Source organism: Camellia sinensis, chromosome 7, assembly GCF_055761805.1.
Source record: "Camellia sinensis isolate YWXY chromosome 7, ASM5576180v1, whole genome shotgun sequence".
Lineage (NCBI taxonomy): Eukaryota > Viridiplantae > Streptophyta > Magnoliopsida > Ericales > Theaceae > Camellia > Camellia sinensis.
In genome coordinates, this window is record NC_138967.1 from 116,310,593 (window position 1) to 116,323,445 (window position 12,853).

At 44.5% G+C, this 12,853-nt stretch overlaps 1 protein-coding gene across 1 annotated transcript in view; it reads left to right on the plus strand.

Annotated features, from left to right (window-relative positions):
• Positions 1–530: 530 nt before the first annotated feature.
• Positions 531–12,853, plus strand: part of LOC145796054 (uncharacterized) — a 52,959-nt gene continuing 40,636 nt past the window's right edge. The window contains exons 1-3 of the mRNA XM_082881035.1: positions 531–1,002; positions 1,159–1,422; positions 1,882–2,103. Coding sequence (XP_082737161.1) covers positions 531–1,002; positions 1,159–1,422; positions 1,882–2,103 — 958 coding nt within the window. The remainder of the gene's footprint in view (positions 1,003–1,158; positions 1,423–1,881; positions 2,104–12,853) is intronic.

The window sequence follows — 12,853 nt, forward strand, 5'->3', positions numbered from 1 at the left end:
TTGACAGTGGGATGTTCATGCAATTGGCATGGATTTGACATTTGTGGCATCGTTGTACAAAACCAATACAATCTTCCTCCATAGTTGACCGACAATAGCCTTGTACGAGGTTCTTCCAGGCTAGCATCAGACCATTTATGTGGGTTCTACACTCTCATCCGTGGATAGCCTCCATGAGACGCTTCAATTCTTTTTCTTCAATACAGAGCTTGTGCATTCCCAGATAACCTCGCTTATACAGCTTGTTTTCGCAGATGATAAATTGGATGGCCAGACGTCGTATTCCCCATTTATCCTTAGCATTTACCCCTAGTGGATACGTATCCTTTTCCTAAAAATTTCAAATGTCGTAATACCAAGGGTTTTTGTCTTGAACCTCATCTATTGAACCAAGATTATCAGGATTATCAGGCTGAGGATCCTTTTCCTCGAATAAATTTCAAATGTCCCCATTTTTGTCTGGAACCTCATATAAACAAGATTATCAGGCTGAGGATCGGACAATTATACTCACAAAAGAATTTAAAAAGATGAAGCCGCCTTCATTCAAATTAGGAATTGAACCAATGAAATCAGAAGCATGGGTGTTGGGTATAGAAAAGTTATTCGAGGTTTTTCCTTGTACTGAAGCCCAAAAAGTGCAACTTGTTGCCTTCACTCTCGAAGACGAAACACGGAGGTGGTGGATGCTCACGAGAACTGTACATCAAGGATTAACATGGTATAGATTTTTGGAGCTGTTCTATGACAAGTATTTTCCTCAAAGTATGCGAGATAAGAAGGTGACTGAGTTTGAGACCTTGAGACAGGGGAATAGGACTGTTGTAGAATATGAGGCTCAATTTCCTAAATTGGCCCGTTTCGCACCACACATGGTGGACACGGACTATAAGAAGGCAAGAAAGTTTGAAGGTAGGTTACGGGCAGCTATTCTCGATCAAATTAATGTGTTGAAACTACCTACGTATGTTGATGTGTTGGAAAGGGCAGTGATTGCTGAAGGTAATGTTACTGCTGAAAGTCGGGTCTCGGACTGGAGATGGAAAAGATAGAATACTCAAACCTCTAGGGGCTCGGTGACACCGCCAAGTAAGAAGTTGAATTCTGGAGCTTCTAGTACATCCACTTCTACCCACAACTCTACATCAATTTGTCCAGATTGTGGAAAAAGACACCGTGGGATTTGTTACCGGGTAACAGGGGCCTGCTTCAAGTGTGGAAAGACTGGTCATTTGGCCAAAGAATGTCCGCAAAAGAATCGACAGAATGGGAACAGAACCACCGCAAGTTCAGCTGGGTCAACCCCTACCTCAACTACAAAGGCAACTCTGAAATTTACCAACGCTAAAGATACTGCCAAACAAGGAAGGGTGTTTGTGCTGATTCCGGGCGATGTACAAAATACCAAGGCTGTGGTATCTGGTATGTTTTTTGTTAATGGTCACTCCACACGTGTTATTTGATTTGAGCTCTACCCATCCCTTTATAACAAAAGCATTTGCCAGTCATCTAAATAGGCCAATGGAACCACTACCTTATGTTTTGTGTGTGTCCTTACCATCGGGGGAGTCCATGGTTTGTACATCTATTTATTGTGCATGTGAAATCCTAATCGGAGATGTTTGTGTAGATGCCAACTTATTGCCTCTTGATATGGCTTATTTTGACATAATTTGGGGCTGGATTGGTTAAGCAAGTATCACGCGACCATAGATTGTGTGTCAAAACAAGTTACTTTCCAATTCCCAGGACAATCTAAATTTACTTTTAAAGGCCAGAGGGCAGTTTCCCCACCCTACCTAATTTCTGCAATGAAAGTGTGCAAGTTGTTACAAAAGGGCTGTCAAGGGTATTTGTGTAATATTTTGATTGAACAACTAGTGGGTGGGGGCGTTGATGCAATTCCAGTTGTGCGGGATTTTCTAGATGTGTTTCCAGATGAGTTACCGGGAGAGCTAATTGATCGTGAAATTGAGTTTACCATTAATATTGTACCAGGAACTCAGCCCATTTCCAGGACTCCTTACAGAATGTCTCCCGCTGAAATAAAAGAGTTGAAGGTACAACTGCAAGACCTCCTCGACAAAGGATTTATCCGCGCAAGTACCTCCCCTTGGGGTGCACCAGTCCTTTTTGTAAAAAAAAAAAGATGGGACCTGTAGACTGCCCAAACTCGCTCCGCGCACCCCCCTTTCGGGAGAGGACGCGAATTGGGTTCTAGCTACTACAATTCGGACTCCTATCACGGTTCGGAATCTAATCTCACAAAGTGCAATGTAAGACTGATAAATCACCAAAGAGTCCAAATCTGACAAATCGTTTTGGAAAATTGATTTTAATCAAAAAGCGCCAAACATGGACTGCTTTGCCAGATTTCAGAGTCGCCACCTAAATATTTTATTTTGAAAAATTTAGGAAACCCTGACTCGTGCCAAAGGCCACGTGTCTGTCATCACCAAAGTTGCCTCGGCTCGGGAACTTGGGTACGAGAGGGGAACGTCATGAAATAAGCACCCCCGCTCTCCCGATCAAAGGATCAGCCTCTACTAATCATGATATGTTGTTTTGAAAACACATGTGTTCTTATTCTGGTTATTAATCTAGAATTACTATGTGATGCGCACAGCACACAAGTATAGACTAAATCGCTTGATTTGGAACAAAACATCTCATGTTTAATTTTGAAAGTGGTTTGAAGATGCTACTCACAGGTAGGCTAAAATGCGGATTTTGCCACCAAACAAGGTAGGCTTAGAAAAACATGATATGCCACTCCACAGAGTGGGTTTAAAACTCACATTTTGATGAATTGTTCCAATTCAAACAATGAAACCTTCATCCACAAGCATTCATGCAGTTCAGTAATTAAGCAAATAGCCTCATGGCAAGCATGTTGTCATGGCAATCACTTACATGCATGCAAGGCTACTAAAGCATAAACACTCACAGTGTACTCCAAGCCAAAGAAAGAAAACTAGTTAGAAATCAATGCATGATCATAGCTATATTAAGATGCCTAATGTAACACATGCAAAATGCAGCTAAATAGGCTCGGCTATTCTAAGATGGCATATGAATGCTACAATTTGATACATGTATTCAAATAGGAATTAAAATACAATACAGTTTGAATGATGCGTCAAGCCCGGTGCATGCAAAACCGATGAATGATGCACACATGCAAGCATAAGGATGCTAATTGAAATATGTCCTTAAACTAACCATCAAAATCTGATAAGTAAAAAGGAGAAAGAAATGGTGCTGGAAGACATGCACACACTCACACACACTTATTATAACATTGTGCCCTCTCGACGGAGGGTCCGAATGAAATGAAAGCTAACTAGCTACGCTAATTAAGCTAACTAATTAACCAATTTAGCTAATTAATTATTACAAAGCGAAAGGAATTGAATAACCAGCTAATCTGAGCTAATTAAATATTACAACATAGATTAAACTAATTAATTACAAAACATGTAATTAACTACAACTAGCTAGTAAAGCGTTAAAATGGCCTCGCGGGCGAGGGAGGCATGCATACTCGGTCGCGTCCTCCCAAAAATCCACCGCCTTGCCTCAAGATGCCTCTGTTTGCACACCTTTAGACCTCTGAAAATTGTGCCAACTTCCAGATTGCTTCTTACTGATCTCAGGAACATGCTAAGGGATGATCGGCCAGAGATGGTGGCCATCGGCCAAAGTTGATGTCCATCAGCCACTTCTGATAGCCGATCGGCAGCCTTGGCGGTCGGTCAGCAGCTTTGATAGCCGATCGGCCACTACTTCCTACAATTTCTCCATTTGCTGCAACAGAGCACAAACAGGGGCATGGCAGTGTATTTGCAAGGGAATGTGTGTACAACCACACTCCTTATCATGTCTCAAGCTCAAAGAAGTGTAGTACTTGGCTCTCAAGCCACCAATCACGCATCTCGATGTATGATGGCCGAAGAGTCAAGCTTGCAAAATGTTGATGAATGTACAAATAACACATAGGACTCGAGAGACCTCCACCCTATCATGCACAATCAAGGGGGACAGCGACAAAGAAATAAGGCACATTTAATCACTTCAAGTATGAAACGCCCCTCGTTTCTCGTGTTTGGATTAACATCCGATCGAAGCACAATGCAATACAACACACATGCAAACAACATGCTCACCTACCAATGCTAAAGTGGCATGCACAAGGCTCTATCATGTAAACAGCGCATGCAAGGCATGTTAAGGAGCTAAGGCATCAAAGCTAGTGAAGTATATTACATATGAGGCATGCACTATCAATCTTGAATGGTCAAACCACACATGGACAGACCTAAGATATTTCAAAACAGCGGCCAAAACTCAACAAAACTTAGGCACGAAAAGCAAGAAATGCATACTCAACTCATGGCTTGCAAGCAAGGCATAAAGGCACAACTCTTAAACGCAATTAAAGAGTGATAAACATGAGGGTATGACAACGTTATAAGCTCTAAAATCTGTGGGAGCTGAATTTTAAGAAGAATCGGAAGCGTACACTTCCGGAAGGAAGACATTACTCGACTCTAACCTGCACGATTAAGAGGCTAAGTAACTATTAAACTATGGGGCCGAATAAGTAAGCAGATTGTGAGCGAAAAGTGGACCAGGCCCCGAGGCCCTGGAAACGAGTATAAATAAAGGAACGACAGTCAGAGAAAAGGGGTGAGAATTGCTATGCTTAACTTAGAATATAAGTAATCTTGAGCGCAAAGACTAACTTGTCCGCCGAAGTACTAATTCCGGCACCCCAGACCGGACTGTTTATTCCTTTTCAGGTGACTTTCTGAGGATCACGAGCATCCCCCAGGATCAGAAGAGTATTTCCAAACTACATTCCCATAATTGGCGCCGTCTGTGGGAATAATCAAATATATCCATGGCAAGCGTAACAGCAGATCCTCTAGTAGCCACTGATGAAACCACGCAAAAAGACGACCTCACTCCAACAAACATGCTTGAATCGAAGACTATCGCCACAAGACGTGCCTTGAACTTCACCTCACCCTCGACTTCGGAGCATGAGACAAAGCAGGCAATCATGGAACAAGCAAAACAAATAGAACAGAGGTTAGAGAACATGATCGCTGAGAACGAACGTCTTCGTGATGATTTGGCCTTGGAAGTGGCGAAGTCCAAACAAGCTGTATGCCAAAATCTAGAACGATCTCTGAAGGTAGGTGGTCGACGACCTCGAGCCCAACAAAACGACACTGATAGCGACTCTGACTCGTTATCCCCAGAGCCCAAGAAGAAGAGATGACCTGAAACTACCAGTTCTTTTGAAGAAAGTCCCCGTATAAGGCATAAGCAAAGAAGGAACAGTTCGGACGAAGATCAACATGATCCCATCGTACGACGGATTGCAAAGGCAGTGCTACCCAAGAAATTCAAAGCACCGTCATTCACCTTGTACGACGGCAAATCAGACCCCACCGACCACATCCGCCACTACAAGCAAACCATGACTTTGCATGCAGACGACGAGGCCCTCATGTGCCGAATATTTCCCAACAGTTTGGGACCATTGGCTGTCAGGTGGTATTATAAAGTGGAACCGACTTCGATCAAAACCTTCCACCAATTACAGAAATCCTTCATAGCCAGATTCATCACCAACGAGCTCCAGCCGAAACAAGCCAACCCTCTCTGGGCAATGCAAATCCTGCCAGGAGAAACACTGAGAGCATATTCGATGCGATATTTGGAATGATTTAATCTTGTTGATGACGTTTGCAACGACTCCATGGCCATCACCGCCTTCAAAATGGGATTACATCCAGATTGTGCCCTCCGCAGTTCCTTGACTAGAAGACCCCCCAAAACAGTTTGGGGGTTGATGAAGAAAGTAGAAGAATACTGCAAAGTGGAAGATGATGCCTTGCGGGTTAAAGCCGAACACATGGCCAACAAAACGGCCCCTCTTGAAATTGCTCAGCCAATAAGTTCAGTATCACCTCAGAGCCCTGAACCACGACAGCAGGCTAAACGAGACAAGAGACGGGATTCTCGCTGATCAAGCAATCAATGCTCAAACCAAGCAAATGAGCAACTGCAAGTTGATAGTAGGCGCGCAAAGCACGCTAACAAGAAATATACGGAGCTGTCAGAGCCAATCAACTCGGTTATGTCCAAAATCCAACATCTTCCGTTCTTCAAATGGACGTCCAAAATGGTGGGACCTCCTGACACAAGAAGGCTGGATAGGCGGTGTGAATATCACAAAGATCACGATCATGATACCGACAGTTGCAATGCTCTGAAAGACCACCTTGAGGAATTGATGCAAGATGGTCGGCTCCAGCAACATGTCTGAAAGAGCGCAATCAAAATAGTTGCCCTTCGGCAGGATTCACCTCTGCTTGGCATCATTCATATGATATACAGCCTCCGTTCGGCGTCATTCATATGATATACAGCCTTCCAGTGCCTCTTACCGTACACGCAATTCAGTCAGCCCCCAGAGGCAACGCGCACCAACGAAACGGCCCCACGAAGCTTCAAGTTTTATCTTCGACGATTCTAATCTTATCGGCATAACACTCCCCCACATTGATCCATTGGTCATTGAACTACACGTAAACCGATTTACCGTTGAACGCATCCTCATAGACCAGGGGAGCACTTCAGAGGTTATGTACTACAGAACTTTCACCAAAATCGGCTTCTCTGAATCGAACCTCTCCCCGGCCCCTTATCCACTATTTGGCTTCAACGCCAATCCAGAGTACCTGTTGGGAAAAATCACACTCCCCGTCCGGGCGGGCTCCCAAACAGTGCATGTAGAGTTCCTGGTCGTAAAGTTGTCATCGTTGTATAATCTCATTCTGGGGTGGACATGGTTGCATACTATTCAGGCCGTGCCAAGCATCTATCATCAGCTGCTACGCTTCCCGACTAAACATGGCATTGAGCAAATCCGTGGTTCCCAGTAATCCGCACAAACATGTTATCTCCTTTCTAGAAAGACACCAACGAAGTCGCAGGTCAACTCCACTGAAGTGCCGAATCGAAACAGCCTAGACGATGTTAGACAGCTCCCTAGCGAAAAGCCACGGAAACCCTAGGCGATATTAGCAGTAGCTTGCTAAGTCGTATAATTAACGCGTTCAGCTGCGCTGCTACACACCGGGAGAGTTGATCCTGAAGGTACTCCCGGATGACAAGAAACCGGTTGATGGAAAATTGGGACCTAACTGAGACGGCCATTATCAGATAGATTCCATATCGGCTCAGAAATATGTCAAGGAGGAGTCTGCCACGGCCCTGGAATTCGACGCACTTGCAAAAATTTTGTCATTAAACCCGACTTATGGGGAATGATCCTAGTTCTAAATGATTCGCCATGTACACATTCTACTTTTGTAATGCAAGGATTCGTGTTGAAAAGTTGTAATCCCACCCACTGCGAAATCCAGTTGAAAAATGCTACGACGAAAAAAGCCTCCGGATTCGGAGCGCCTTTCGTAGATATCATGATTAGCCAGTATCCGGATTCAGAGCCCCATCGGGGCATGACGTCTTTGGGCCGAAAAAAGCCTCCGGATTCGGAGCGCCCTTCGTGGATATCACGATTGGCCAAAAAGTCTCCGGATTCGGAGCCCCATCGGCGCATGACGTCTTTGGGCCAAAAAAGCCTCCGGATTTGGACCGCCCTTCGTGGATATCACGATTGGCCAAAGTCTCCAGATTCAGAGCCCCATCGGTGCATGACGTCTTTGGGCCGAAAAAATCTCCGGATTCGGAGCGCCTTTCGTGGATATCACGATTGGCCAAAAAGTCTCCTAATTCGAAGCCCCATCGGCGCATGACGTCTTTGGGCCGTAAAAGCCTCCGGATTCAGAGCACCCTTCGTAGATATCACGATTGGCCAAAGTCTCCAGAATCGGAGCCCCATCGGCACATCACGCTTTGGGCCGAAAAAGTCTCCGGATTTGGAGCGCCCTTCGTGGATATCACGATTGGCTGAAAAAGTCTCCGAATTAGGAGCCCCATTGGCGCATGACGTCTTTGGGCCGAAAAAGCCTTCGGATTCGGAGCGCCCTTCGTGGATATCACGATTGGCCAAAGTCTCCGGATTCAGAGCCCCATCGGTACATGACGTCTTTGGGCCGAAAAAACCTCTGGATTCGGAGCGCCCTTCGTGGATATCACGATTGGCCAAAGTCTCCGGATTCGGAGCCCCATTGGTGTATGACGTCTTTGGGCCGAAAAAATATCTGCATTCGGATCGCCCTTCGTGGATATCACGATTGGCCGAAAAAGTCTCCAGATTAAGAGCCCCATCGGCGCATGATGTCTTTGGGCTGAAAAAGCCTCCGGATTCGGAGCACCCTTCGTGGATATCACGATTGCCCAAATTCTCCGGATTCAGAGCCCCATCGGCGCATGACGTCTTTGGGCCGAAAAAGTCTCCGGATTCGGAGCGCCTTTCGTGGATATCACGATTGGCCGAAAAGGTCTCCAGATTAGGAGCCCCATTGGCGCATGACATCATTGGGCCGAAAAAGTCTCCGGATTAGAAGCCCCATCGACACATGACGTCTTTGGGCCGAAAAAGTCTCCGAATTCGGAGCCCCATCGGCGCATGACGTCTTTAGGCCAAAAAAGTCTCTAGATTAGGAGCCCCATCGACGCATGACGTCTTTGGGCCGAAAAAGTCTCCAGATTCGGAGCCCCATCGGCGCATGACGTCTTTGGGCCGATTAGGTCTCAGGATTCGGAGCCTCATTGGCACATGACGTCTTTGGCCGATAAAGGCTCCAAATTCAGCTGACCAAATAGTGTCCCACCAGGCGACGCTCAAGGGCCAAGTAATATTCCGAATTCAGAGCGCCCTCCAGAATGAAAAAGCATTTACACATCAAAGCAGGGATATGTAAGTTGAGCCGGCACAACCGCATGAACAAAACAAAACGTGCCAACATTCGAAATAAGATGCTTAATTAAGCGTATAAAAATTCAGAATGAGATGCAAACATTTAAAATAAAACATTTTATTTGATTAAACAGTAATTACATAAACGCAATACGCGTTCGAGCATTACAATATCTATTTTTGTATGGCGTCGCCTTTGTCCTCACCCTTCTCAACTTCGAAGGAAAAAAAGGAGAAGTGATCGCGTTCGTACAGCGACAGCGCCGAATCATCGCCCGCTGCTCGGAAGGCATCCGCAGTTTGAAATGCTTTGATCTGACCGTGCTTGAATCCACGATGTTCACACCGGCGAGACAATCACCCTCGAAGTGGAGAGCTCTGACACCATAGACAACGTCAAGGCCAAGATCCAGGACAAGAAAGGAATTCCCCACGAAAACAATAAAACTCAACAGTCACGGCGCCACATCGGCCTCATTTCTCGGTCGCGGTTGCGGAGAACCTCCCCGTTGCTGTTTCTCCCTTCGGGGTGATCTGCTTCGACGACTTAGAGGCTGACATTTTTCCCATTTTTTGAACGCCCTACCTCTCGTGCGAGTGGGTTCTTGTAGACGTCCCCGAACGCCCCGGGAGGATGACTCCCGTTCTGTTCATTTGGGCTCACTACAGTTCGGACTCTCAAATTGTCACGATTCTTAATCTGAATCAAAGAGTCCAAATCCGGCAAATCGCTTTGAGAAAAAATAGATTTTTGAAAGAAAGAAATGCCAAACATGGACTGCTTTGCCAGATACAGAGTCGCCACCTAAATATTTTATTTTGGGGGAATTTAGGAAACCCTGACTCGGTGCCAAAGGCCACGTGTCCGTCATCACCAAAGTTGCCTCGGCTCAGGAACTTGGGTACGATTGGGGAAGGTCAGCTATGAGCACCCCCTCTCGCCCGATCCGAAGATCGGCCTCTACTAACCGTGATATCTTGTTTTGAAAGAATTATGTGTTCTTATTCCGGTTATTAGCCTAGAATTACTATGTTGTGCGCACAGCAAACAAGTATAAACCAAGTCGCCTAAATTGGAACAAAACATTGCATGTTGGTTTTGAAAATGGTTTGCTACTCGCAAGTAGGCTTAAAATGCAGGTTTTGCCACCCTCAAGTGGGCTTTAGAAAAGATGGTTTTGCCACTATCTAGTGGGCTTAAAACTCACAGTTTTAATGCATTATTCCAATTTAGGTAATTCAACCTCCATCCACAGGCATTCAAGCAGTTATATCACATAAGCAGCTAGCCTCATGGTAATCATGCAATTGTGGCAACACTTACACGCATGCGGTATGCTAAAGCAAAAGGACTTACAGAGTACTCCAAGCCAAAACAGAAACTAGTTAGTAATCATATGCATGAACCTAGTTCATGTTAAGATGGCTAATGTAACACATGCGGAATGTCACTAGAGTAGGCTCGTCTAGTCTATAAATGACATGTGAAAATGGACAAGTAGCATGTATTCAAGTTAGATTTGAAATACTTATGCAGTTAGTATGATGCGCCGAGCCTGGTGCATGCAATACTGATGAATGATGCACGCATGCATAGCATAAGGTATGCTAAAGTAAACATGTCCTAATACTAACCATCAAAAGCAGGTAAGTAAAAGTGAGAAAGAAGTGGGGGTTGGAAGACATGCACACACGCACCCACACTTATTACAAATTCACCCTCGCTCGGAGGGACCAAAAGAATAATACAAATTAATTAACCTATAAGCTAATTAATTATTACAGACCAATTAATTAATTAACAAATTAACTAATCTACTGAAAGCAGTAAACGGCCTCGGGAAGAGGGCCCAATGCAATGCGCGCTCGGCTCCACTCGGAAAGTCACTGCCATGCATAAGTTTGCCTCTACTTTGACTGTTCTGCTTCTCTGAGTGTTGTGGGACACTACCGGCTGAGTGAGATCATCACCAGCCATTTAGAATGGTCATCGGCTAAACATTATGCTCTCGGCCAAACCTGTTTTGCCGGTCGGCACCAAACACTGCCGGCCGGCCAATTCTTCCTGTTGAAACCTATTTTGACAGCAGTAGAGGGCAAAAGATGGCATGACAATGCATTTCAAGCAATGTTTGCACCAACCACACTCCTTATCATGTTTATGACTCAAAGGAGGATGGTGCTTGACCCTCGGACCACCAATCGCGTGATGGCCCAAGAAACCAAGTTGTGCATTTTGATTTCAAATGGCATGCAAACCAATTAAACACATAAAGCCCAACCTCTATCATACTCAATTCAAGAGGCAAAGCACGCATGCTCTATGCAATGCAACCTAGGCATGGCGGCTAAGTATGCAACATGAACATGAGGACAAGTATGCAAGTTAGCAAACATGCAAAGTGTAATCTTAACCATGCACACATGCAAGGCATGTAACATGTTAGGAAACTTAGCAAGAAATGCATGCCAAATGCAACACCATTTAAACATGCAACAAAATGTCATGAGCCAAGTACCTAAGCATACAAACATACATGCAAACATGGTTGAATACCTAAGCATGTAGAAGCAAATTTCAAGCACACTTAAAAGGGGCAAACATTGGCACATAGCATACATGATAAGCTTTGAAAAACATGTAGAAGATGATGTCAAATCAACCTACCAATGGAAGCAAAGCATGCATCCAAGCCCAAGGACTTAAACTATGATCATATGACACACGAGGCAAATGATCAAAGTGAATCAAAACAGTCCCAAATCATGCCAAATTAAGGTCAAAGACACACCTAGATGGCATCTAAATGGCCTATACATGGAAACATACAAAAGGGGCCAAACATGGAGCATAAGATACCAACCTCTTAATGCATTAAAGGAGCATCAAATGCAAGCATACAAGCATGCTATAAGGACTGAAATGGCATGATAAGTGGTTCCAAACCACTAAAACAAAGCAAGTAAATCATGCTAGGGGGGTCAACACTCAAGGCCTACAAGGGAGATTGCATGGTAGCTATACAAAGCAAAGCATGGATGACCCAAATGACCAAAAACAGACCTTAAGCACACTAAAACATGCATAAAAGCTTCACAAAGCTAAGCCAAAACAAGTAAGCATAGTGGTCTAAATGCTAGATACATGTTAAGGCAGTTTCATGGCATTACAAGACAAGTATGCAAAGCAAGCATGGTGTGTCTAAACCAAGTAAAAATAGTGCTATATCATGGCAAAATAAGCACAAATAACACTTAATACATGGCCAACATGAACTTAAAAATGGTGCTCACACATGAGGCTAAAATGGCACTTTTTGAAGACAACAAGGAGAGGGGATGACCCTCTCCTTCTTAGGACCTTAAACCACCATCCTCACCACTGAAATCTTGAGGGATTTCAGTGGTGAGGAGGCCCAAACAAGGTGGTCCCGAAGCTCACCAAAAATAGCACAAAATGGGGCCAAACAAGGCCTAAGAGGGGGTAAACGACCCCAAACACAAAAGTGGTCTTAATGAAGTATCTTAAGCACAAAAAAATAGAACTTTTTTATGTTATACACAAAGCCCAAATCCACAAGTAAGACAGGCTAAAAGGGTGTGCAAAAACGGGGAATAAAGAGGGTAAGAAGTTACCTTTGAAGACCAGCAGGAACCAGCAGCCTTTAGGTCTCAAAAACCAGTCCTCAACCTCTGAAAACAAGCTCCAAGAACTTCCAAGTGATGATGGAAGTGTGTGGCTATGAAGTGGTGTGCAATAGGCCAAGAACAAGCCCCTTTTGGACCCCTAATCCACACAAATGTAGAGAGAGAGAGAGATATAGAGAGGGAGTGATATATATGTGATATATATCAGATTTTTTCTAACCCCTAAAATGGAAGGAGAGGCTCTCCTTATATAGAGAAACCAAGGGGGCAAAGCTTCTCTTAGAAGCTTTAAGCAAAAAGGCC